General features: G+C 49.4%; 1 protein-coding gene across 4 annotated transcripts; it reads right to left on the bottom strand.

Annotated features, from left to right (window-relative positions):
- Nucleotides 1–1540: 1540 nt before the first annotated feature.
- On the bottom strand, nt 1541–25365 carry EIF4E2 (eukaryotic translation initiation factor 4E family member 2). 4 transcript variants are annotated; one of them, XM_035133644.3, is made up of 8 exons: nt 25241–25365; nt 22534–22648; nt 20010–20144; nt 15472–15576; nt 14599–14751; nt 14370–14506; nt 4043–4123; nt 1541–2019 (listed from the first exon to the last, which is right to left on the bottom strand). In XM_035133644.3, the coding sequence occupies exons 1-7, from the start codon at nt 25258–25260 to the stop codon at nt 4078–4080; spliced, it is 711 nt and encodes a 236-aa protein (XP_034989535.1). In that variant the 5' UTR covers nt 25261–25365; the 3' UTR covers nt 1541–2019; nt 4043–4077. The 4 variants fall into 4 exon arrangements, with proteins under 4 accessions (XP_034989535.1, XP_060130282.1, XP_034989537.1 ...); XM_060274299.2 differs by having other exon boundaries at nt 22587–22648; XM_035133646.3 differs by lacking the exon at nt 4043–4123.
- Nucleotides 25366–26686: the final 1321 nt, after the last annotated feature.

Genomic DNA, 26686 nt, shown 5'->3' with positions numbered 1-26686 from the left:
AAACATACCTCAGCGCTGCTTAAAAAATCAAAACAAAGAGACGGCAAATTATTGAAGCGGTTCTGAATGGAAACCAGAGGGTGAGCAGAGAGAGAAAGAGAAACCTCTAAACCCCTTATTGTCCTGGTAGGCGCTGCAGGGAGCCGGCGTTTTCAGATTGAACAGCAGGCCTCTTCTCTTAAAGCTGAGCTCAGGAGCAGACGAAGCAGCAGCCACTTGTTTGGCACACAGCTGGGACCTCGAGCGAGACTAAATCCTTAAGTGCCATCATTTGCGGAACAATTAAGGCAACATGGCGGGCAGGAAGCGGCATCTGGTAGCTTAAGCTCCCCTTCCGTGGGTATTTTGCTGGCTTATAGCGCCCAATTGCTATTAGGATGGAAATCAAATCCCACTCCTGTAACCAATATCGGAAGCGGCAGGGGTTGCGTGTTTATCTGAATAATAAATGTTGAAACGCAGCGGCTGTGCCGACTCGCGATCCCGTAAGTAGCAGAAAAACCACAAGCCGCGTCTGGATGGGATGTGAAGTGTGCCTGGGAATGCTGATTGCCCCGTGGGAAGAGAACGGGGGGGGGGGGGTTTTCCTGCTTGCGCGTTATCTGCCGGCCCCTGCGAGAACAGGGTGCTGGATTGATCCAGTGGCCTCTTCTTAGGAAGGGGGGAATGGAGAGAGAGAGAGAAACACATCAGGGCTGAATGAAGACACACCAAGATTCTAAGACATGTCAATATTCAGAGGAGAGGAGGCCCCACACCATAGAAATAGAGAGAAAACAGTGCCCTCTCATCCACAAAGATATAATGCACCTCTGTTAAAGGAGCTGCTAAACCACAGGCAGCCTCTCCAGCACTCCCTCCTGCTAATTTCTCATTTTTTAAAAGACCCCTCCCATAAACTTCCCCACTGTGAGGACTGTGGAGCTGTTTTCCACCACCCTAAAAAAACAAATTAATTAAAATTGACTCCCATAGGTCCTGATGCCGTGTCTTTTTCTTGTGGTCTCTGAGGTCCGGATATCCCCACCCCCCCACCCCCAATTATTGTGGTTTCACAATTTGTTGGAAGCCACCAGAGTGGTTTAGCCCCACGGACGCCGCTTTCCAGTAATAGCTCAGTGACAGGTGTCACATGAAGCCCTGGTTTCCAGGCTAAAAAGGAAAACCCCAGAAGGCAGAACCAGAAGAGGTGCTTGCTCTGGTTGTCCCTGGTCTGTTTTCTCAATAACCCTTGAATTCTTGCTCCTGTTCTATTGCACTGCCATGGCCAAGAGACCTTAAGCGCCTATCATGTTTGACTGATTTATTAGCTCAAGTAACCTTGCAACTGGGGCAGCCTGAAGAGAACCTGCGCAGCCCACCCCCCACCCCCCGAGTGTAAATGTGCGGCCATGCACACATGCACTTAACCTGCTTAAAGCCCCAGCCCCTGCCTGTGGTCCCCCAGAAGTCAAGGAGAGAGCTCAACTCCTCCCCTTAAGGTCTTCCAAGCAGGTCGCCCTCTCGGATACCTGTTAAGCAGACACTTCGACAAGGAGGAGGGAGTAGAGGCCTAATCGTTTATTGGCAGAGGTGAAATGGGGGCACCTGCCAATCGCCGGACTGCCTCCGCCTCCGCAGCAGACATCTGGTTAATACTGGAAATCCCTGGGCAGGAAGGGCCACTTGGCAGGAGGGCCCTCCACATCGAAGAGAAGGCAGGCGGTAGGGCACCCGGGCTCCGGTGTGCAATGCAAAGTACGGTCACCCACTGGGCTGGACCAAGATGCCTGGGTGCCGGAAGGTCAGTCTTTGGCACAGGGGGGAAAGCCATTGTCGGGGGGGGGGGTGCGTGTGTCAAATGCCCAGGCCATCCTGCGAGCCTCCTCAGCCAGCGGACACACACACATACAGGAGAAAAAAACCCCTCTCCCCCGCCCCCCTTTTGTGGGCCAGGCTGAGGAGGAGCTGAGTGCTGTATCCCCTCCTCCTTCTGCTCCTCACAGTGCGATTTTGGTATTTCGGAAGCTTGAGTTATCCCTGAAAGACAGAGGAGGGGAGGCAGTTAGCAAATGTATTCTGTCCAGAAAAAGCGGCTGCAGTTTGGTCTATGATGCTCAGGGGCAATTCAGTAGTCAAACATGTTCAAGTTGCCCCCCCTCCCCCCAGATGCAGCAAAAGAAAAAGAAAAAGTTGCTGAGTCAACAAGTACAGGGCATGAATATCGGCCACAGGTAGGGCCAGGAAATCCAATAATAATAATAATTTTAAAAAGGTGTCCTGAGACCCAGAAAGCTGTCTGTCACATGGAACTGCATTGCTCCAGATATCCCCCAACTCTTCATTGATGGGAAGAGTGACTCCCTTCCACATAAAGACAAAAAGCGAATAGAGCAGCTCGTGACCCACAGTATCAGCAGAACTGCAGGTAGGTGGATCAAGGAAGAAAAATTGGATTCTGAACAGCCTTTCCTTCAATCTAATGTTTGGTGCTGTTAGCCACATGCATCCAATTGATTCAATTCCCTATCAAAGGCGACCCAAACGGGGACAAGGGCAACTGGAGAATCCCACAGGGGGGAAATACAGGATTGGCCTGGCCTGCAAAACTATTGCAAGGCTGTCAAAAGCAAGGCAGTGTGAGAACATCTGGAGGACCTGGGACAAGAGGCAAGGGTAAATGCCTTGCACCATGCTTGATAAACAGGTGCACATGCATGTCAATGGGGCCTCTGAACATAACACTCTTGCTGCCCTGCAGGCCCCACTGCAGAGTGGCAAGGAATGCACATCTCCTCCCCAGGAACCAGTGGGGCTCGGCCAGTGTGCGTCAGGGCAGCAAGCTCACATCTGCCTGTGGAAGGAGACAGAAATTTCCACCTCTTGTGTTTGTGCTTTGTGACACTTGGCTTAGCCTTAGACTGTGTAAAATGTTTGCAGGACTGGGTGGCCCTCGCTCTGCTCCCTGCTCTAACAGCTAGCATCCACCCAACACAAGCAAGTGGGAGACATACCTCTCAGCCTCACAAGGCCTCCCCCCTCTGGCACAGCGACCTTTGCAAACAGGCAAAGGGGCTGTCTGGAAGTGGGCAGCTAACATGCGGCCATTAGAGAACCCGGTTTCCACTATTAGCGTAGGCTCATAAAGAGCTGATATTGCTGAGTGGAAGACTGACTACGGCAGATGCAGGGAACCTTTGGCCCTCCAGATGTTGCTCAACTACAACTCCCATCAGCCCCAGCAAGCATGGCCAATGGCCAGGGATGAAGGGAGTTGGGCAAGTTGCTTTTCATTATTATTCTTTAAATTTCCCCAGAACCCCCCCCCCCAAAAAATTACATTATGAAAACTTGTATTCTCATACACACAATACAACTTATAACAGTACACTTCTCTCCTACACATCCTTATTAAGTGATCCACAAGTTCTTTCAAACCTTTGGAACTGGTCTTTAGTTTTACTGGAGAATCTGCGAACAAACTAAAGCTCCGCCGTTCTCTCGCAAAGGTGTCATTGTGCTTTGTTCCTCTTGCCAGCCTCAATTTGTGAGTCAATTTTTCCATAAGGGCTATACGCCACACTCTATTGTACTAAGCATTCAAGTTCGCACCTCTTAGGTCCTTCCAGAATGTGGCTATAACCATATGAGAGAAATCCGATTTATCTCATTTAAAAACAGACTCCATAATGGGATGACGGGAGTTGTAGAGCTGAGCGACACCTGGAAGGCCAGTTTCCCCACACCTTGCCTACAGGCAATGTTGACAAAGGTCTGTTTTGTTTCCCTTTTTTCCCCCTTGGAGACCAGAACTGGCTTCGCGTAGGTCAGCCAAGGTGAGCAACACTTTGTGGTCTGCTCTGCAAGGCTGCTGTGGAGCAGCGTTAAGAATCACAGCAAATCTTGTCGAAAGAGAAAGGCCAATGGGTTGTCTCGGCAGTGGGACAAGGGAGCTGCCCCAGGCTGAGAGTGACCAAGAGTCTATGCTGGGGAGGGAGAGAGGGGAGGGCTCTGGCTAGGAGGTGCATCTCACAATCATGGAAGAAGAAATATGAGGCCCTACCCTGGGTGTGTGAGAGAGGGAGCAAGAGCCCCCGTTCAGCGACCTCCGCTGTTCACCAGCCCATGAAACTCCTCCCAGGCCCTGGCAAGCCAGAGGGGGGGGGAACGAAAATGGGGAGAGGGTAGGGTAGGGAGGAAGAGAAGGGTATAAAACGACAACACAGAGAGAGAGAGACAGGAGAGGAAAAGAAAAGAAAACGAGCACTTCAAACCAAAGGCTTTAACTCTGAACAAGAGCAAAAGAGCAAAAGTGCTTGTCCGGAAAGCGCAAAGGGAAGCCGATTTGAAAATGCAGCCCAGACATCTCAGGGGGGCAGAAGGCAAGTCTTCATCGTGTGCCCCAGCGTGAGTACGCGGCATTTGCTCCAATTTGTCCCAGGCCTCACCCACTCCTCCGCTCCCTCTGTTGGAAGCGAGATTTTTTGGGGGGAGGGTCTTGGGACAAAGATCTATGCTGTGTTTAATCTTCTGTTTCTCTGTAAAGTTCCACGCATACTGAACACGGCGCAAATAATGGTATTCAGAGACACAAAGGAAGTACACCGAGCTACCTTGTAATGGATACAGACCATTAATCCACCCAGCCCCTTGTTTTCTGTCTAGGAGCGGATCTCCAGAGCTTTCTGGGATGTGTGCCTCTCTTTCCCAGCCCTGATAGCTCTAATCATTAGAGGTGGCAGGGTTTGAACCAGGACCTCCAACAAGCAGCCCTGTGCTATTGAGCCGTGGTCCCTCTCCACCAACTTTCACTGAACCACCTGGCAATTGGTCTGGCTGGCCCACAAGTGGAGAGCCTCTTTCCAGCGGAGGGCCACGTTCTCTTCTAGGCAACTTCCCAGGGGCCACATGCCAGTGAGGGCCAGCAGTGCCAGAGGCAGAAGTGGGTGCAGCAACATGTGTTAATTTGCTCACACTCCCCTCCCTCTCCTCTATCCAGGTATGCCTAGTGACCAGATTAAGGGAAGTGATAGCACTGCTCTATTCTGCCTTGGTTTGATGACACCTGGAATACTGGGCGACCCAGTTTAAGAAAGATATTGACAAGCTGGAAGGTGTGCAGAGGAGGGAGACCAAGGTGATCAAGGTACTGGAAACCAAGCTTTATGAGGAACAGTTGAAGGAGTCGGGTATGTTCAGCCTGGAAAAGAGGAGACTGAGAGGAGGCATGATAGCCATCTTCAAACATCTGAAGGGCGTCCCATGGAAGATGGAGCAAGCTTGTTTTCTCCTGCTCTGGAAGGTAGGACTCGAAACAATGGCTTCAAGTTACAAGAAAGGAGATTCAGACTAAATATCAAGAAGAACTTTCTGAAAGGAAAAGCTGTTCAGCAATGGAACAGACTCCCTCAGAAGGTGGTGGACTCTCCTTCCTTGGAGGTTTCTAAGCAGAGGTTGGGTGACCATCTGCCCTGGGTGCTTTAGCTGAGATTCCTACATTGCAGGGGATTGGACTAGGTCTCTCCCAATTCTATTATTCCAAGACAAGAATCCTTATCGGAGATCAAGGGTACATCACAGCCAGGCAGAAGCACTAACAGAGGCTATAAAGCAGAGCAGGAGAGGGATGCAGGCTAGGTAGAGTCCTGGATGCCCACATGCAAAAGGGGTTGCCCAACACTAATCTAGCTCAATATGGTCTGTTTACTGACCACCACCATCTCTGGTGCCAGTGTGGTGTAGTGGTTAAGAGCGGCAGACTCGTAATCTGGGGAACCGGGTTCGCGTCTCCGCTCCTCCACATGCAGTTCCTGCGTGACCTTGGGCTAGTGACACTTCTCTGAAGTCTCTCTGCCCCACTCACCTCACAGGGTGTCTCTGTTGTGGGGGAGGAAGGGAAAGGAGAATATTAGCCACTTTGGGACTCCTTTGGGTAGTGATAACGCGGGATATCAAATCCAAACTCTTCTTCTTCTCAGTGCTACATGAGGTCCTTAACTGGAGATGCTAGGGAGGCAGCATAAAGCATGGGTGCAAAGCATGTGCTCTTCAATTGAGCTATGCTCTTCCCTTCCTACCCTATGGGTCCATGGGTTCGAGCCCCACGCTGGGCAAAAGATTCCTGGGTTTCAGGGGGCTTGACTAGATGACCCCCATGATCACTTCCACTCTACTATTCCACAATTCTGCACAGGCCTTGCCATGCTCACCTTATTTCCAATAGTTCTTCTCCCTGCCCCACATTTCCAGGATATATAAGAAACCGCATCCCATTGCCTCAGAGCAATTGAACATCTAGTCTAGCATGGTCAACAGAGGCCTCAAAATCCAAAAGCTCCTGCTGGGAGATCTCTGAACCCCTAAAACCCGAAGCCCTTTAACTGGGCGGGAGACTCCCAAGCAAGCTGACATCTTGCTTTCGCTGCCTAAACCCCACCCACACCCCGAAAACATGGGAGAGCTTACATTTCGCCACCTCACACAGGCCTGAGAAGAACCCTGGGCAAATGCATCACACTGCACGCTGAACACAAGTCCGTTAATAGAGCCATTTTTTGATTGGAAAGCGGAAGCCAACTGTTGCCAGTCACGTCCTGCCTTAAATCTGCTTAGCTAATGACACCCACAATAAACATAAAAGCGCAATCACTATCTGCAGCAAAAGTGCTTTCAGATAAATCTCGGGGAATGGGCCTAATGTTGCCTCCTCTGGCGCTATTTTTCTCACTGATGGGCCAAGTGAGCAGGAATCAGGGGAGGGGGGGGGGACCTGCCTGCTTTGCGGAGTCAGACAAATGGAGGCAGAATTGGGAGAGAAGGCGATTACCTTAACGACATACCAGGCATTTGTATGGCTTTCTGCTGCCAGAAATACTCTCTTCTCTGAAACTCTTCTACAGCAGCACAGGGGGGAGAGCTAATCCGGCTTTCACAATCTCTACACCCCTTCACCGGTTTCTCCCCTGCAATGCTACTTTTCAGGCTAGAGCGCAAGCTTTATCAAGTCACGACACATTGGTTCACCCAGTGGCTAACTGGCTTTCCAGGGTTGGGCTTCAAGCCAAACTACGGATTTTCTCCAAACCCCTCACTCTTAGATCTCAACAGATCTCCTTACCAGCAATCCCACCTACCAGTAGAAGTCGCCAGTGCTGCTCCCTCATGACCAAAAGAGGTGCAGATTTTGTTATCACGATCTGTCTACATCACACAGTTTTTCTCAATCACAAACCCTGACGTCTGTTGCTTTGAGATGTGCCTGGAGAATCCCAAAGGCTTGTGTGGGGTGAGTTTCTTCTATCAAATGGCAGACCCCTCTCCAAAGTCCGCTTTCCTTCCATACAAGATGAGTGTGGGACGTGGGATGAGCGTGTTCCTAGTAATCCTGCAGCCAGAATCCCAGGGAGTGTGTTTAGGAGGGGGAATGTTTCTGTGGGACCAAGGAAGAAGGCCGCTCGCTCTCTGTCAGCTGGAGCTGCCGGAGCTGCCAGGGGGGCTAATTAATGCCTGCTGTGAAGGGGCTCAATTAAGAAGCATTGTTGACTCAAGCTGGCACAACTTCAGTCAATTCGCTTCTCCCCTGCCTGCCCCACGAGCTGGCCTTTCTTGTCCCTCTGGCTCCATGCAATGTGGACGGGAAAGAGATAAATCCCGGTGCCCCACAGGACGCACTTTGGTGCAGAAGCAAAATCCCCAGCCCTGCTGCCACGCTCTGGAGCAACTGGAACGGGTCCTTTTCTCCGAGCCTCCTGGAGACAAATAAGGATTTGCGCTGCAGGGAGGACCGAGAGTGCAAAGTGATTCCAGAGCTTAGACATTTCTGACTCCTGGGGCTGAACTCTCTTCAAGCTGAAAATGGTGTGAGAGGAGGGAGGTGGAGGCCTTCAGTTTAAAGCTCTTAGGCCCAGTCTGAGAAGACTTGCAATGGCCACCAAGAGCAAACAGGGGCCAGGGAAGTGTTTCTAGATTTCTCATGGGGGGGCAGAGGGCTGGGAGGAAAGAGGGCATGGAGGGCTGGCGACCTCTGACTTAGAAAAGTGGTGGGGAAGTGGTGGCCTTCCAGCTGTTGCTGGATTCCAACACCCAACGCTGGCCACTGAAGGTAGGGCCGATGGGAGATGCAGTCCAATACCATCCAGATCAGTGGCTCCCAAAGTGGGCAGCACTTGTTGGTGTAACGTGAACATATCCTGAAGCCCTGTCCTGTTTGCTGTTCAGGGTCTGACTCTGAATATGCAAGAGTTAGGGGAAGAGGCTGTGGGTTTGACACAGCAGCATTAGCTAGTATGGTGATAGTTTTGTGGCTCTGTGCATAGGTATCTTGACTTCAAAGCCCTGAAGAACTGTATATATTAGACAGTAATGTTTAGCTTTGTCTTGTGCCAGAAGACAGTAAACACTTTGTTGCTTTGAGCTGTGTGGGAGAGTTTTTCCTTGAACTCTGGAAGAAGCTGCTCTGAAGACTCTGCTGGGGCTCCCATACTCACCTGATACATCACATGGCTTGAGTTGTGGTGAACAGCCAGCTGACTTCCACCAACAGTACCGCCCCGTGAGGAGCCACAAAGAGGCAAGCGGATGGAAATGGGGTGCAGAAGGTGGAAATGACTACCACTGGAACTTGCTCATAAATTTTGTAGATATAATGAAACTAAATAGGTTTAACTGGATTTTGAATAGCCGTGCAATTAATTGCCCGTTTTGAATTTTACTGTGATGTTACCTTCCTTAGCGGGTCGTGAAAACTGCTCATCCAAATAAGGCTTTTTTATAGGGTAGGGGGGCGCTGGAGAGGAGTTTATGGAACCAAGGGGGCGGAGACCCAAAAAAGTTTGGGAACTACAGTCATACCTCGTGTTGCGTTCGCTGCGGGTTGAGTACTTTCAGGTTAAGTACTTGGCAGACCCGGAAGTGTTTACTTCTGGGTTCTGCCCCGCACGCATGCGCGGAAGCGCCGCTCTGGATACGTACTTTTCAGGGGGCAAATGGCACCCCGGAACGGATCAGGTACGTATCCAGAGGTACCACTGCACTGATCTATTTAGTCACCGGCATGCTACCCCAGGCTTAGGAAGTGCCACATGATTTGCTTCTGTGGTTCTGGAACATGGGAGAAATGGCACCCTCACCACAAAGGATTGTGGGCAAGGGGTCTGTTTCATCCACAGTGAGACTGCACGGTTTTGGTGGAATGTGCTTGCAAACAGGGGTTGATGCAGGCCCAGGAAAATGTGCTCGCATGGAGAGAAGACCCAGGCGGCCCCCTGCGCCAGCTTACCTCTTCCTTTTGATATTCAAATCTTTTTAGTTTCTGTTTTTATTACAAACTACCAGGGGAGCTCTAATGGCTGAAAGGCAGCCGGCAGTCTGTTAACACTGTCAGTAAATGAGCAAAACAGTCAGCGGAGGGCAAACTTCTGTGGATTGCTGCCTCCGGAGCCACCTTCGCAATGCAAGGAAGAGTTCAGAGCTTGCCAGAGGGGGGTTATAAGCGGCAGCTCAGCTGCCCAGAGAGGAAAGGCTGTGAGACCTGGGAAAGTGGGCTCAGGGCATAAATAATGAAGTGACGGGAGCACAAAGTACCCTCCGAGCGAGCAAAGGTACCGTAAAGCAGGCAGTGAAGGCTCAATTAAAGCAAAGACCAACAGGCACACTGCCTTGCTGCATGATGCATTTTCCATCAATCTGATAATAAAATTCAGCAGATTTCTCTTCCTGCAGTGCCCGGTGAATCAGAGGTCTTAAGTCCTTATATGCTGGAGTTCCAGGAAACTCCAATGGGGATCCACTACTGTGCAGCGGATACTGGAATATTTGCCTCATCTATTTTGCTGCTCTCTAAAACTCAGCTGTCTCCTGTTTGTGGCGAAATTCATTCCCTGTCTATCCTAGCCAAAGTCTGCATATATCTATACCCGGCATCCCCAAACTGCGGCCCTCCAGATGTTTTGGCCTACAACTCCCATGATCCCTAGCTAACAGGACCAGTGGTCAGGGAAGATGGGAACTGTAGTCCAAAACATCTGGAGGGCCAAAGTTTGGGGGTGCCTGATCTATACATACATTGTGTGTGTGTGTGTGTGTGTGTGTGTGTGTGTGTGTGTGTGTGTGTTTGTGTGTGATAGGGGGGGAGGGAGGGGGGGACTCTGGAATTACCAGTTTCACAGCTTCATTTGTACTGACTACAAGGGGGTGTGGAATCAAAGTCTGATTTATTTTAGAGCTGTGATTCACTGAATTTTTTCTATTAGCATTGCATTTTGTCAAACTATTTTACAGTACTGTGTGTGGTGCACTGTGTGTTGGGTATTTATTCTTAACCCCCAATAAATGTGCCCCAACTTCAGTTGATTATAAGCCTTCAGAATAAGTCTATGTTATCTTTTCATTATCAAAAAAACCCATCATGTAGATTTAGAGGCAAGTTTTTACAAAGAAAAGCCAGCCTTGGATCTACAACTGAACAACGGCTACTCCATGAAGAAACAAGGTCAGATGGGTGATGGGCAGAACGGTATCAGAATCCCCCCCCCCATTTTTGTTCTATATTGATTGCCAAGTTAAATAGCCACCCATGAAACCACAACACATACCCAGAAGTATGGGACACCAGGGACTCTCGATGAAAACTGGCAACCATCTCAACATGAGGTGCTTCCCCACCCCCGATTTTTATTGTGCAACAGTCCCAACACAAATCACTTTCTCCAAAAATAAAAGGATTCCACAAACTTCCCTAGATAAGCTGCATCATCAGGAAACTACTCTGCCTCCCCACACAAATATTTCAGCTAAGCCAAGGTGGGGGACCTCTGGCCTTCCTAATATGGCTGGACTCCAACTCCCATCGGTCCTAACCGCTGGCCATGCCGGATGGAGCTGAGCAGAGGCTCCCACTCCAGATTTGAAACAGTAGTGTTCAATGGGTGGGTCTCACCCTGACCTGAAACAAGCTGCACCAGCAATGCTACCATTGGTTTTCCAGTGTCACTTGGGGGTTTTCAATTGGGGGGGGGGAGGGAGAGGAGAAAAAAAGAGAGGAGGGAGGGAGGGGAAAGATGGACATATGGTAAATACAGTCGTACCTTGTTTTGCGACCGGGATTCGTTCCGGAGCCCTGGCCGCTAGCCAAAAAGGACGCAGGGCAAAGTGCCGCATATGCGCACACGCGTGGAGCGGTTTGCACTTCTGTGCATGTGCAAAGAGCAATTTAGCGCTTCTGCGCATGCGCGAGCTGCAAACCTGGAAGTAACCCGTTCCGGTACTTCCGGATTTGCCACGGACATTCACTGGAATGGACGCTAGACAAGGCGGACATTCGCGGAGGTATTACTGTAACTAGAAATGGGTCCTACATTGCAGAATGCAATTACAACGCGAGTCTGAAAAGTTGCCAATCTAAATGAGTCCTCCTGCACTTAAACCCATTACTAATTAGATACAGCATGGGAAACGTTTCTTCATCTTTCCCCATATTTGAAAAGCATCAAATTCCTCACCTCCTTCAAAGATCCGAAAAGAAAAGCCCCCTCCCAATAGGGAGCAGCTGCCTTGGCTCTTAGCCGCCATCTGACATGTCCTGCCCAAAGTTGCCAATGATGTGCTGGCTTGGGATGGGCAAATTCAGGATTCTACTACCTGGCAGCTCCATCAGGGCAGAGAGTACCTAGCTTAGGACTGGATGTGGAGTTGGTCCTGCCTTCCTACCCACTTCCTAACAGCCTACGGCTCAGGCAACTTGCAAATAATCGGCCAACCTCCTGGCATTAATGGATGTCAGGATGCAACATCCATGATCAGGGACATTATACCTCTGAGAACCGAAAGTTGAAGGACAAGTAACAGAAGGGATGGCTGTCTCCATCCCTGCTCATGAGTTTTCAGAGGCAGCTGGTTGGACACTGTTGTAAACACAGTGCTGAACAAAAGAAACCTTTGGTCTCAGCTAGCCAGGCAATTCTCTTTCCTTCCTTCCTTCCTTCCTTCCTTCCTTCCTTCCTCCCTCCCTCCCTCCCTCCCTCCCTCCCTCCCTCCCTCCCTCCCCCCTCTCTCTCTCACACACACACATTGTTGGCATCTGTCTGTCTCAAGAGACAATGGAGTGTGCCTCCCAGGGTGAAGTCAAACTGCTGTGTTAGCAGCACTGAAGAGACCTCCCTGGAGCGCAAGCCTGGGCAATGTATCTGGAGGTCCTGGGCTGCCCAGACAACAAGACCCCCCTCTTAGCCTCACTAATACGCTTGGCACCAGCTTGGCTGCAGGAGTTGCCAGAAGGTGGTGTACCAGGCGCCACCCAACCGCCTTAGGGACTCCAGTCTGGATATGTGTAGAGTTTACTCCTAACCCTTTTCTTCTCCCAAAGAGATCCTGGAAGGCAGCAGAGGTTTAGGATGAGCTTTCCTCCTCATAGATGGGTTACCTTCCTAGGACGAGCTCTGTCTGCCCCTCACTTCCCTCTACAGCATATGCAGAAACCGCCTTATTGACTGCTGGAAACGCTATTGGTCTCATTCACTCAATCCGCTGGAACCTGTCTTTGCATACAGGGGAAGTCCCTAACTCACTGATGGGTTTCGGACCCATCGACTACTATTGCCTGGTTTAGCCAGCCAGTCGAAGCCGTTTCCCGGGGTGTAGCCACTGTTGCATACTGACAGCTTCTGAGAACCACAGGTGAGAGCTGAGTGCAGGATGGGGATCAAAGGTGGACAAACTACCCGAGAAGGAGCAGGATGTGCCACCCACCAGTGGTACTACCCCTCCTTTAACGCCCTCCTCTGGGATGGTCTTGCTTCCTTTGCTCCCTGGGATTCTGCTAGCCAGGGGAAAAGAAGCAGGTGCCATGCTGCATCCATGCTCACTCATTGGACAAGAAAACCCTCTTACTGCTGAGTTCTACTTCTGCATTTTATCCATCTGTCCTCCCTCTTCCTTGGCTAGGTTAATCTTCCAGCGTCAGCCCACGCGCCCCAACCTGCATCTTTGCTTATAGTGCACTTAAGTGAAAAGGGTTTTTCACATTTTTCACCCCCAATCTGAAAGCTCTTAAATATGCAGCGATCCTCCATCACTTTGGGGGAGAATAAAAGTCATCTTGAATGGCCTGGCCTGGTAAACTATAACGGTCTCATTTAAAATACAGCTGTCCTCTCCGTGTACTATAATCCTCTGTTCTAGTTAAAGGGCCTCTGTCACCGGGGGGGCGGGGGGCGGGAGGATTTAATATACAGCATTTATTATGATTAGAAATCATTTGTACAGCACAGTAAATTTACATAGCGCCTTCCTGAGAACATTTATAAATCTAATGGGTCTATAAATCCCTGTTAGTCTCTGTGTTTTATGTCTCCAGGAATGCGGTGCACTCAAATCACACCCCCTCCCCTCCAGCCACCTTGGCTTGGAAAAGGGGGAGATCCACAATCCCAGCCCACTCTACCAAGCAGCTACTGGAAGGCCAAGGCTGCGCCAGTGGCGTCCAAAGTAGGTTTCGGGGAATGCTAGTGAGCTGACTCCGCAGGGATGTGCTCTAGGAGGCATACTCAGTTCCTGGCCAGAATCCTGCGTTAAGCAGATGAGAATCTTTCCCAGAATCCTCCATGGAGAGGAGCCAATATGTTGCTGACTCCCAACTCCCATCATCCCCAATCAGCTTGGCCAATGAGTTACGAGATCACAGTCTTGGTACTTTGCAGCACCTGGAGAGGACAAGGGTGGCTGCCCCTGCTCTGGAGGGTGCTGGGACCCCTGTGGCAGATGCCTAATGGTCCCTCAGTGGACCAAGGGACACAAAAGTTCCAGCGGGCCTCCTGATCCCACAACTGCCACCTGGGAGCAGCCATTTCGGCAGCGGGAGAACTGGGAAGCAAAGCTTATTCCACCAGCTCTGCTGCAACACACTAGCTCCAACAGACACCTCCTGTCCTGAACTGCACCAACTGGTCGCTGTAGAAGCAACTATTCAGAAACTGGTGCCTGAGCTTTGATTCAGATTTTCCTCTTCCCTCCCTGTTCCTTTTCCCTTGTGTGCTGTGCTTGTGGGTAGGTACTGTTTTGCTCCAATTGAACGCAAGCTGCCCTGGGAGCCTTTTCTGGCTGAAGAGTGAGGTACAAATGCTCCACATAAACAAACAAATGGGGTCCTTTGAAGGTGGAGAGCACTGAAGCCAGTGAGCTAGGCCACTAACTGCAGGCAGGAAGAAGGTTGTGCATGGCCCTCAAGGCAACACATGCCAGAACAGAAGAAGCTATGTGTGACACCAAAAGTGCCCCAGTGTGGTGACAGCACTCACAGCTCTACAGGACAAGGAATGGCTCCCTGCATTAACGCAGCAGACACAAGAGGCAAGCACATTATAGCCAGTGCTCCCCTCCCCCCTCGCCGCACGTACTTGATGCTGTCCGTGTGGGTTTTGTATTCCATGATGGTGTTGGGGGGCAGGTTCAGCACTCGCCGCAGCGTGTCCCGTATCCGGGCCGTGGTCGCTTGGTCGCTGGCCGTCTTGTTCCATATGGAGATGATGTCCTCCTGCAGGGCGAACGTCGGGAGGTGAGCAAACGGGGATCTCCCGCGCCTCAAGGGGGCAAGGCTGGTCCCGCAACACCCAGGACGCGCCTTACCTGGAATCGGACGGAGACGACCGCCCCGCAGATTTCTTCACCCACCATGAACTGTTCTCCCAGCATTGCCAGGATGAGGTTCTCCCAACACCGAGACGCTAAGCCCTTCCGGAGACGGATGATCCACTTGCCGCCGTTCTTGTTGGCATCATCCTGGGAAGATGAAAAGGAAGAAAATGAGGCCGACTTTCTCACTGCCCCAAATCAGGTAGGGCTTTTCTTGCCCCAGCTGCCTCTACGAAAGCAGTCCTTGCAATCTTCTAGGCTGTACCCAGTAAAAGCAGCAGGTTGGGACATGTAAGAGCAATACAGCCCTTAGGAAAGGAGGACAAGGCCTCAGACCATTTCTTTTTCCTGAACAAAATTATATATTGAGAAAGGGGATTGTTTCAACGTTATATTAGCTATGTTAATAGTGATAAAGCTTCTCTTAGACCCCCAATGACTCTATTGGCACCTGCCCTGGGATTTTAGGGTGAAGGGTGGGAAATAAATAAAGTAGAGGGGATATCTCAGTTGAATGGCATGAAGATTGCAGAACTTTATTTCTGTCTTCTGGCACTTTGTCTCTTCCACCAGACCTGTTTAATATCTGATTTATTTTGTTGCATTTAAATCTCTTAGGTACAACTTTGAAAACAGCATTTTTACTTAAATGCAGGGAGTTAAAAGTTTCAGATGAAATAGTTTTAGGAAACAGTAACTGATTTTCTAGTTCGAACGATTACCCACTAACAACAAATGAAAAATAAACAGATATAAGTGCAGCCAGTGAGACCTATTACAGACCGTGGCCCACCATCTGCACCCCTCCTGCGTCCCTTTTGTGATCTTCTCCTGTTTCCTTCCTACTGCAACACTGTCAGGACTCACCTCCCACATGGGTTTAATTCCTTCTTTGAAAAGGTGGAAGTCGCTGTGGCCCGTCAGGTCCCCAGGACGAACCATGTGGCTATAAAATCTCCAAAACTGCTCCACCTGTAACAAGAGGAGAAGCAGAGCCAAGTCAGGCACATCTTCCAGGAGCCAAGACAGGTCTTCCTTTTCAGATTCTGGCTATGGGTGGTTGTAAGACAGCCAAGTCAGGAAGGCGTGAGAGCAGCATCTCTTGTGACCCCCTTCCTTATTCTAACTCCCACTTTCTGCTAAATGTCTGTCTGTCCCTTTGCACTTATCTTGAATGCACAACACTTCCGGAGAACAGCAACCTGCCCTACCACTCCCTGACTCACTTGAGCCACTGCCTCTTTCTTGGAACTCAGGCAACACTTTAGGTAGGTGACCAAATCACAGCATCATTGGGTGGTTGCTGTTTCCACTGCAGCTCCCCACCAGCGACTGATGCTAGCTTAGCATCTGACCAACCAAATATATGTAGGTTATTAACAAAAGTGTGCTAAACCATTATATAAATATTAAAATCAACTATCATATATATATGCCACCTTTAGCACTCGAAGTGCTTCATATAGGTGATCTTGCCGTAATCCTTACAGTCATACCGTAGGGGTAGGAGAGTTCTTATTCTTATTATTTATTAATTTGTATACCACCCTATAACCACAGGTCTCAGGTCTCAGGTTGCAACATAAAATCACAATGTAAAAACACACCATGCAAACAGGGAAGGGCTGGGATTAAACAACTGGGGAATGCGTATTTATTAAGCAAAATCTGGGTGCTGCTTATTTGCAAGTGAAATCACTAAGTGCTTTTCAAAGAATATAACATATACAATAAAACCGTTAACAAAAAAAAATGAACGTGAACTTTTGGCCAGGGAGGTCTTGATTTCTAGTTCATTCTCTTAGCTGGGGGAAAGAACCCATAGCATAGTATAAGACTACATGCATTGCATGCCGAAAGAAAGCCCCTACCCCCAACCCCTGGTGTCCCTAGACAGAATATGGAAGCAAGAAATGGTAAACACTTTCCCCTGACACGTGGGAGAACTACTGCAAGTCAAAGCAGATAATATGGGCTAAATGGGCCAATGGCCTGAGTGCAGATATGGCATCTTCAGTTGCTCAATACCACTCATAAGCCTCTTTTACTCACCAGCCTTCAGAGCAAGAATATGGCCTCCTTTCCCACGAGTTTGTAAAATATTAGGAACTTGGGACCACGAAACATTTCACTGTGTTTAGCCATGGTTAAGCAACAGACCGTCGACTGGTAGTATTGTGAATGACTAACTGGCCACTGTAAACCCCATCCTTGTGTTGGGGGTGCAAGTTCAGGAAGAATGGGAGCAGGAGCAGCGGCAAAACGGGTGCCACTTGCAGCAACAACGGCATGGCAAGTCCAGGGGCCTCGCAGGCGCTAGTGGTTATACAGGCACTTAATAGTGTCCAAGAAACTGAGGAGGAGGAAGAGAAGGAAAGCACCACTTCTCTGTTCTGCAGCAAACCACTTTGCATCTCAGACTATCAAAAAAATGCCCAAAGCTGCGGCAAATGGTAAAAGAAGTGCCCTCTGCCAGAATGGAATTCAGATACAGCTCACGTCCCTTAAAATTCCACACCTACAAAGCTTTTTGTGGTGCTATATAACATGCATTATTACATCATTTGCAGAAAGGGGTTCTGCCTTTCGAGCTTTTAGGAACTAGATGGGGAGTTACACATCTTGGGCAAATGAATAAATATGCTGCCGCTGGAGATCAATTCATGGCAATAACTGCATGCCAGCGGTTCTGGAGAGCGCTGCTGCCCTCCAGTGGCCCAGACACAAACAACTGCAGGCTTGCAGCAACTGTGCTGAATTATGCAAAGTAGAACTTGTCAGACGAGCAAGGCAATCTTCTGCATCATCTACTAAGGAAGTAAGTTCCACCAAGTTCACAGAGGCTTACTCTCAAGTAAGGGTGCCAAGGACTGCTGGCTAAGGCTTAGGTTATATACAATAGTACCAGAACTATTGGTGCAACACGTAAAGTACTACGGTAGGTAGATGCAGGGTTCTCAGGGGGTCACCAAACGACAGTAATGGATTCAAAAGTACCTCCAAGTTGCATACCTGCTCTTGCAAGAGGGAGTGTAAACCCACCAAGAGCAATCTAAGGAACCACCCACTAACAGTGCCTCAGTCTTCTCTGGATTGAGCTTAAATTCATTGGCTCTCATCCAGTCCATTACTGGGGAAAGGAAAAGGGGTCACATGCTTACTATCAGCAACCTCATGGCTTCAGTTCTGAACAGAGCTACTGAGGAACAAGAGGATGGTATCAGGAAGGCTGGGGGAAGCTATGCAAAAGCTCAATAAATTATAAGTAATTAAAATTATTAATAATTATAATACAGTTTCTTGTGGTCCCAGGGTCGGTTGCAACAATTTAAAAACAATGTTAAGCACAGTATTCTTATGACAATTTACTGCCATAAGAATAGAGAGGGCCTTGTCTACCTATCTAAGGAAAAGACAGCCCCAAAACAGCCTATTGAGGACTGAGCATGCTCAGTGGTCAGAGAAATGCTAGATGTCAGCCTGGAGAGGAAACAGAAAATTTCATTTTCGGGATGGGTTGGAGTATCCTGAAAAGAAGACATGCCTGCCTGGCACACTAAACAGGAACACTCCTCACTGCAAAACTTTCCCACTTGCTACTTCTACTGCAATCTTCCCATTTGCTCATATGCTACAGTAATTCCAGCTGCTCATTATTTTTTGTTTAGGGCATTGGCTAAGCCAGGCATCCCCAAACTTCGGCTCTCCAGATGTTTTGGACTACAATTCCCATCTTCCCCGACCACTGGTCCTGTTAGCTAGGGATCATGGGAGTTGTAGGCCAAAACATCTGGAGGGCCACAGTTTGGGGATGCCTGGACTAGGCAGTCATGAAAGGGAGGTGGGCTGGGCACAAGTGTCCCATTGATTGGTTAAACAAGAAAATCAGAGATGACAGAGATCTGGGAGCTGGAAAAGAGCGCCAGTAGAATTCTCTCCTCACCACACCTCCCTTTGGCTACAAAACAATCCAGGCACCTGCGCAGTCACCCAAAGAGTTTCGGCACTCCAAACCTGCTCAGCAAGTTTCTTTCCAGGGATGAGCATATGCTGGAAGACCTGTTCCCTGCCTTGCAGGCCTTTTCCCATCTGATCTGGGAGGATAAGGCCTGGACTGACTCCAGCTACAACAGCTGAGGCCTTTTGCACCTTTATTTTAGATATTGCTGTGATTTACGCAGAAACTGTTCAGTTTGGTTTTGTCTTTTTTAATGTTGTATTTACTGTTTATGACTACTATTGTTCTGTTGTAGTTATGTGTGGGTTTTTTTACGTCGTAAGCAACCTTGTGCATGCCCTGAGCTGTGGAAAGGTAGCATACAAACAGAATTATATATGCATGTCAAGATTTTAAAATGAGACACACAACCACACAAGAGAAGGCCTTCTTTCAGACCCACGCCCTGCCTTTGACATAGGGGCATATTGGGCGCTTTAGAGCAGGCGTTGTCAACCGGATGCCTACCGCCTGCTAGTGGGTGTTTCAGGATTCTAGGTGGGTGGTAGGCGGTTCTACAGCACAAGCCGAATCCACCTTCCATCGAGCACTGGCGGGCGGTAAGGAAAATTTACCATCAAGAAAGATGCATTAGTGGGCGGTAGGTATAAAAAGGTTGACTACCCCTGCTTTAGAGGAAAAGGAACCCCCTTTCTCTGATGGGGCCATGAGAACAGGAAGCAGTTAGGCTGGGACACAGGATAGCAGGGGGGCATTTTGAGACACCTGGAAGTTGCCTGTGTGGCTGTTTGAAAAAGCAGGGTGGGACCTAATACCAGATCAAGAGGCCGATCAACTCCAGCACCCTGCCTCCAAAAGCTAGGTGCCCCTTGGAAGACTGGAGGCAACTGCTCCAACCCATATTCACAAAGTACCTGGTATCTACCACTGTATATGGAAGCTGCATTTAGCTGCCATGGCTACCTAGCATAAAGAGACATGCCCCCCCATGAATTTGTCTGACCCTTTTTAAAAGCTATCTAAACCAATGGTCAATCCCTGTGGCAGTGATTTCCACAGGGTGATGAGGAAAAACTTTTCTCCATCCGTACAACATAAAACTGCACACGGTGGCAGGTTCAGAATTCCTCCGCACAAGATGCAAGGGAGCCACTGCCACTCTGAATCCCCTATCAGTCCAGCCTAACTCTAAACATGACACTGCGAACGTAGGAGATACACAAAGCTGCCCTTGGCTCCACTACCCTGGTGCTACCTGCTTGGACTGGCAGCTGCCCTCTAGAGTTTCAGGACAGGGGACTGCACCAGGGTTCTTATCCATGCTGAGAAGGTGCCCTATGGCTGAGCTGTGGCCCCTCCTTGTTTGCTTCTCATGCGCAGATAACACCTGCCCCCCAAGCTGCACTGAATCCAGTTAAACGAGTGATAATACAGAAATGGAACTCACGGAAGCGAAGGTGCCAATTTGCTTGATGTTCTGTTCGTAGCTCTGAGAGCTGGTGGGCCTCCCGGGTGTCCGCCTGGAGTACCAGAAGGTGTAATTATACTGCAGGGGGTGCTCAGCCGGCCCTGGAACCACAGCCTGTGTGCAGAATTGAAACAACTCATTTGTCCTTACGCATTTCTCTAAAGAGAAGGCTGAAAGATGTTTGCAGCATTAGAAGCCTGCCTGCTCCTGCCATCACGGAGCGTGAAAGAACATTTTAGCCTCATTTTCTTCCTGAAATTCCATCTCTGCTAATAGCTTGAAACAGACCATTAGTCTGGCAGGAATTGACTATACTTCAAACGAGAGATTAGCAATCCTCAGCACGCTTGAGCTTCTCCAAGCTGGCAGAGGACGAGCCCCATGAGGGACGTTTTGTGTTTCTCAAAAGCAACTCATCAGACAAGGCCAGTTCATGAACTCCACCTACATGCCTTTATAGGTCTCCAATTGTTAGGATAACGGATCTCAATGGGGGCAGGCAGCAGGGGACTCCTCTGTGAGGCAATGGAGAAATCTATCCCCGTTCCGAGCAGGGAAAACAGATGGAATTGAACGTTTCAAGCGAACCAAGAAAACCAAATGTCGGCAATGCATACATTAGAACAAATGTGCTCATCTTTATAGCTTTCTAGGGCCAAAACAACTCAGCTCCCAACTAACAAATGGCAAGCCAGGAAAACCTGGGCTTCATCTCTCTCCCACCCCAGAAATAGCTGCACTGAAATGACCCCAGGTATGAAATAGCCCAGCTCCTTCCTGCCAGGAACACAGGATGGGCTGGAGTGGGAAACTCTCATTTCCCTCAAAATGCCCACTACTTTGGCTCGGGGGGGGGGGGGGGGCTTGTTTGCTGAAGGGAGCCCAGGAGGAATTCAATGTGTCTCTGTAGGAGGTTTTTGCACCTCCCCAGCCCCCAGCCAAAAGGGATCAATGCAAATGAGGGCCAGAAGACAGTCTTTCTCTTTCACTGTCAATAGTATGATCAGGTTCAGCAATTTGCTAGTGAATGGAAACTGGAGAACACCTCTGTTAGAGCATAATGCTGCTCCCTGGCTTGGGTTTAGCTATTTGGTGTCAGAATCTTGGCCGTGGGGTTCTATATAATCAAAATGCTGGTTATTCCGACGGAGAGGAAGAGCACACCTATACTGCAGATATTGGGTGTCCTTGATTTTGCTGGGTGTCCGCCCCCATTTTTTCTTCCCAACTGCAACATGTTTCCTTTGCGCCTTAAAATTTGAAGGAGTTCACCAACATTCAAACCTACTTCCACCTTTTGTTCTATTTGATCATGCTAGAGTGGGATGCAATTTCTACACAAAGGTTCTTTTTAAAAGGAAGATGTTGTGCCTTCCTCAGGGCCTGCACACACCTTACGTTCCAAGCCCATGGCTGTTGTGCCAAAGGGACACAAGGCACCTTTACCATGCAGTAATTGGAAGCCTAAGTGGTGAGTACAGACTGTTCCCTACAGGTTGGGCTAAACTACAAAAAGCATTCTCAAGCCCAGAGAAGAATCTCTGCCAGAAAAAGAAAAAGTTATTCTATTAGGTTCCATTTAATCAAAGGAACTTTGGGCAGTGGAAACCTTACAGAAAAGAACAAACCCAAAGTCCACCGATGAGTTTGCTTGAAAGGTAGGCAAGTGTCCCCTTTCCAAAGCAGAGCAGGAGCACCAGTCCTGCTGCCTCTGTAACAAAAAAGCCTCTAAGCCAGGGGTGGTGACCTGCAATTCACAGCTAGGAATCACCCCTTCCTGTCTCACTGCGGGCCATCTGCTTTCACTGCAGGTGAATGCAGGAGAGAGCTGGGGAAGCACAGGCAATGGGCAGGATAGGCACATGAATCCTGGGTCAAGGTGTGTGCTTACTGAAAGGTAGAGGGAGGCAGCCACGCCTGTAGGTTCATGTGAGCTTGCGCCAGATGGAGTCAAGGAGGAGTGCAGTTCTAATATCAAATTTATCTACAGCTAAATGTCTGCCATTATTGTCAGGTAGCATGTTCTTGCAGAAAGAGGGGTTTTCTATTGCAAGGGGCTCTGGCAAGGAGAGGATACAGACCTCCTGTCAGTGCCACCCAAGGCTTCAGTCAGTATTAGGAGTGTTAAGGAACTTTGCCTTCATGACATGTTCCTGGCTTCGAGGAACAAATGGCAGCCATTAGCTTAGATAGATAGGAGAATATAATGGGGTGTCCACATGGAAAGTTATTGTTTTAGGGCTGAATTTGTTCCCAGCTCCAGAACTGTACAGATGAATGGAATTGTTCGTTATCAGTCAATTCTGCTTCCAAGATAAACATTTTCAAATAATTCATATTTTCTTTAACAAAGGAAAGGCATGGAGACTAGGGAGGGTCTTAGTCAAAGTTAACCACAGATATTCTCCAGACCCTAGAGCTATAGGCTAATGGCTCCCCCACCCCCTCAGAATCATTAACTGAACACTCCAATCTAGTCTACAAGGAAGAGGAAAGAACGTACCTTCCTCTTGCTGCTACTTTGGGGTTTGTCTCTATCATTTTTTTCCTTCTCACCATCTTTCTGTGTGCTGTTCTCTTCATTCTGGTCATGATCTCCACTGTCATCATCCTTCAGACTGGCAAAGAAGTAAATAAAAGAATCAGTTTGAAAGCTCATGACTGCTGGTGCTTCAGTTTGTTTGTTTTTTTAAAAAAAAGTCTGAGTGCCCTCACATCAGTAAACAATTGAGGACATATTTTTTTTAAAGGGTAATGATCCCACACTGCAAGTACCTGTAAACATAATGCCATCTTGGAATAAAAGGAAGCACAAAAGACTTGCACTTCCTTTTTTTCTGCCATTTTTTGTATTGTCTTAAGAACTTTTGTAGCACACCCTTGGAAACCAATCTTATAGGAAACGGTTTAAAAAGCTGGATATGTTTAACCTGCCCTATCTTTGCCATCTTTTTTTTAAAAAAATCCCTGTCACCAATTTAAAACTGTAAACTTATTGGGGCTAGACACCTGTTTACACAGTTTATCAAGAAAAATAAAAAATAAAACATCACACGCATTGGTCACGTGAAATGGAGTTCCTTTTGCCTTAAACAGTCTCTCTAGCCTATCATCCAGCAAGGTCCCAGTCTCTTTCTTTCAGAGTTATTTTTCAAAGTGTTAATGTACCCCACTAGTCCACTACAAATTCAGCGCTTTCTTCTACCACAGCTGCACACCCCGCCTACTACACCCCCCACGATACTTCTTTCCTGTGTCCTGATACATGCCACCATACTGGGGAAAGTATGTCAACGGTGCTAAATAATGGTCAAACAGTGGCAGTCACATCAGGTCTTATTACTGCTGTTTTAGATAGTGGAGTATTTTCTGCAAGTGATTGTCTGCAATAAGAAACTACTGGGTATCTTAAGACTGGACCCAAAGATGATGGCTGGGGGTTTAAACAGACAGGTGACTATCCCCTCCTGGGTATCTCTTTGCCAGCTACAGGTGCATATCAGGCTGATATGGGGGGGGGGCACCTCTTGATTTTTGCCTGTTAAAAGACAGCGCCTGTATCTGTTGGAAAAGCTGCAAGACTTGTGAATGTTAACAGTGAGATACGGCCCCTTTCTAAACAAATACAAACTGTCACTCAACCGCACTTTATCTCTACCAAAGGGTAGCACAGCTCAGTGACAGAGCGCCTGCTTTGCATGCAGAAGGTCGCAGGTCCAATGCACAGCATTTCCAGGTGGGTCTAGGAAAGCTTTCTGTATGAAACCCAGGAGAGCCACCACCAGTCTGTGTGGACTGAGATTGGACAGAAGGCAGAATGGGATTGACTGGCAGATCAGCAGGTGGTTTCCAGTAGCTCAGTAAAGGGTTGCCACCTCTCTCTCTCTCTCTCTCTCTCTCTCTCTCTCTCTCTCTAAGACAGATAAATTTTAAAGAACAACAAAAAGGTTTCCTCTTTCCCCGTTTGGCTGTCAAAATTCCTGATCCACAGTGAATTTACACACAACTGCAAGGTGGCAGACTTTGAGGTCCTTGCAATGAACCCAAGGCTTGAAGCCTGCCCCTGCCCTCATTACTGAGCTCTGCCCCACATGGGAAGAGACCATACCTCAGTGGTAGCTCACAGGATCCAGATGCAGGAAGCCCCTAATTTAATCCCCAGCATCTCCAGATAGGGCAGGGAAAGGCTTCATACTGAAGCCACTGTGCCTGCTACATCTTTTCCGCTGGACTCCAACTCCCACCATCCCTCTGCAATGGCCATGCCACTAGGAGCCAGAGTCCAGCAACAACCCAAGGGCACCACTCCAGCTCTCCTTGCAGAGATGGCTGACTTGGAACGAGGCAAGCAGCTTCATTTTTGCTCTGGCCACCTATGACTCTCGCCCTGCAGCCTGCCCTGTGCTCAGAATGCAGAGAGGCTGTGAACAGCCTCTGCTGGACCAGGCCAAGAGCCCATACAGCCCAGCACACAAAGCGTTTCAGCACCTGAGGTGGACCCCAAAACGGCTCCCATACCCCAGCCAGGGAAGCAGGGAATAAGGGAAGATCTACACCGTGAACAAGGGGGTGGGGAGAGAAAGGTCGACCTTGGGATCTGCTGCCGCTTCACCTTGCCTCATTGGTGGGCCGGCCCTGTTCTGTCCCCCGCAGGTGCCCATGACAGGGAAACCCTCACGCAGGGTCCCACCACAAGAACAACCGTCTCCCCTCCCGAGTCTTTCAGCTACTGCCTTTCAGGAGCATTCATAGGAGCCTTCAGCACCACCATCCCAGGAACATATTTGAGGGCGCGCCCCCCCAACCCTAATGGGCATTGCCATTCAAATGGTGTGTGATCTTGTGATCGACTGTGCAGGGCGGGGCTTACCTGCTCCTACCCCCCCCCCGCCCGCGCCACCAATATTTTATTCCAATTGGAAGCATTCACGGCCTCCAGCTCTGGAGGGCAGAGCAGCAGCCCTGTCCTCCATGAAGGGAGACCCCAACCTTCCTTCTGCCGGCCGAGGGAGGAATTTGGGCAGGCGCAGCTTCTCCCCGCCCTGCAGCCACGAGCAGCCAGGGGCGCCCTACTTGCCTGCCTCCCTGCCTCTCCGGCCCCCTCCGCGAGCGCAACGGCGGTTGGGGGCCGGGCCGAGGGCGACGGGGAGCCGCTTTGCAAGGGACCCCCCCACTCAGACTAGGCCTCAGCCGCGGCGCCTCCGACTCACGCGTCGAATTTGTTGTTCATCCTCCTCGGTCACTCTCTCGCCGCCGCCGCTTCGCCTCGCCTCCTGCCGCCCGCCCGCTACTTCCGCTCAGCCGCCGCCGCTTCCATAGACACGCCGCCTACGCCGCCCTTCCTTTGCTTCCGGCGGAACCTGGTTCCCCTCGGCCCACCGCTCCTGGGTGGCTTCTCTGAGGCTGGTGTGCGCGGCATCCGGTCATGTGACCGGCAAGCGTCCTTTGGGACCATGGTTTTCGACGAGCGTCTAGGGGGTGGCGCTCTATCTTTAGGCATCTCTATGGTGGAAGCGCGGACTCGGCTTTGAATCCAGAGGTAGGAAAAGGAGAGAGAGGCGCCTTCGTTTTCCGGATGGGGCATTTCCTGGTTCGCATCGAAAAGCAGTGTTGTTGTTTTTTTACGTCCTCAGGGAGAGAGGGAGTAGGGTTGCCAGACTCAATAGAGGACAGGACTTCTGTGCCTTTAATTGCCCTGCTCTCTTTTGAGTCTGGAAACCTTAAAGAGAAACCAGGAGAACCTTTGTTTAATTTCCAAGCAAAGGGTCTGCTGGTTTCTCGTTAAGGTTTCCAGACTCAAAAGAGAGCAGGGCAATTAAAGGCACATAAGTCCTATCCTCTATTGAGTCTGGCAACCCTAAGAGAGAGAGAGATGAGGAATCAGTGGGAAATCTGAGGTCTTGACGTGGTGTGAGGGGGCACCTGAGGGTCTTCTCCATGGGCCCCCTCAGAGGGAGCTGGGGAGAGCGGGACCTTCTCAGTGGTGGCTCCCCTTTACGGAATTCACCTGTGTGTTTGTGGGTAAAACCTGTGTATTTTAGGTTGTTTTATCCTAGTTTTCAGTGTTTGTTTTTCCCCTAGTGGCTTAGGGTTTCTTTTTCTTTTTTTTAACGTGACCCAGAATGCTAATTGTTGTTTAGTCGTGTCCGACGCTTCATGACCCCATGGACCAGAATGCTAATACAGTACACAATAACATTTCTGTGACAATTCCAACACCACTTTCGACTTTGATGGCAGTCAAAAGAGAGTGACTTGCAATAGTCATAGACTATTTTCTGATGCTTGGATACTTGGCCAGTGTACACATTCATGGCAGGGGACTGGCTAATCTATGTGCCGCCATGGCCCCTATGGCAGCAGGGCATAGCTGGTGGGCACGTATTTCACAATGCAGTTTTCTGACCAAACAAGCACATCATACAAAAAATGTTCTGTCAAGGAAATGGCTTCTTTACAGCGACAACATCCCGGAGCATTTGCTATCCTGGCTGCTGCCACCATGTCATGGGATTTCCTCTTTGAGGCTTCCTCTTTGACTCCTCCGAACAAAAGATAGTGATCAACTTTTAGGAAACTGTTAATTTCTCTTTGTGTTTAGGAATTCACACCTGGGAGGGGTGAGAGGAGGACTAGGAGAGGTGTCAAAGGTGCTC

This window comes from Zootoca vivipara, chromosome 5 (assembly GCF_965207765.1).
Source record: "Zootoca vivipara chromosome 5, rZooViv2.hap1.1, whole genome shotgun sequence".
Taxonomy (NCBI): Eukaryota; Metazoa; Chordata; class Lepidosauria; order Squamata; family Lacertidae; genus Zootoca; species Zootoca vivipara.
This window is presented reverse-complemented; position numbering and strand designations above follow the sequence as displayed.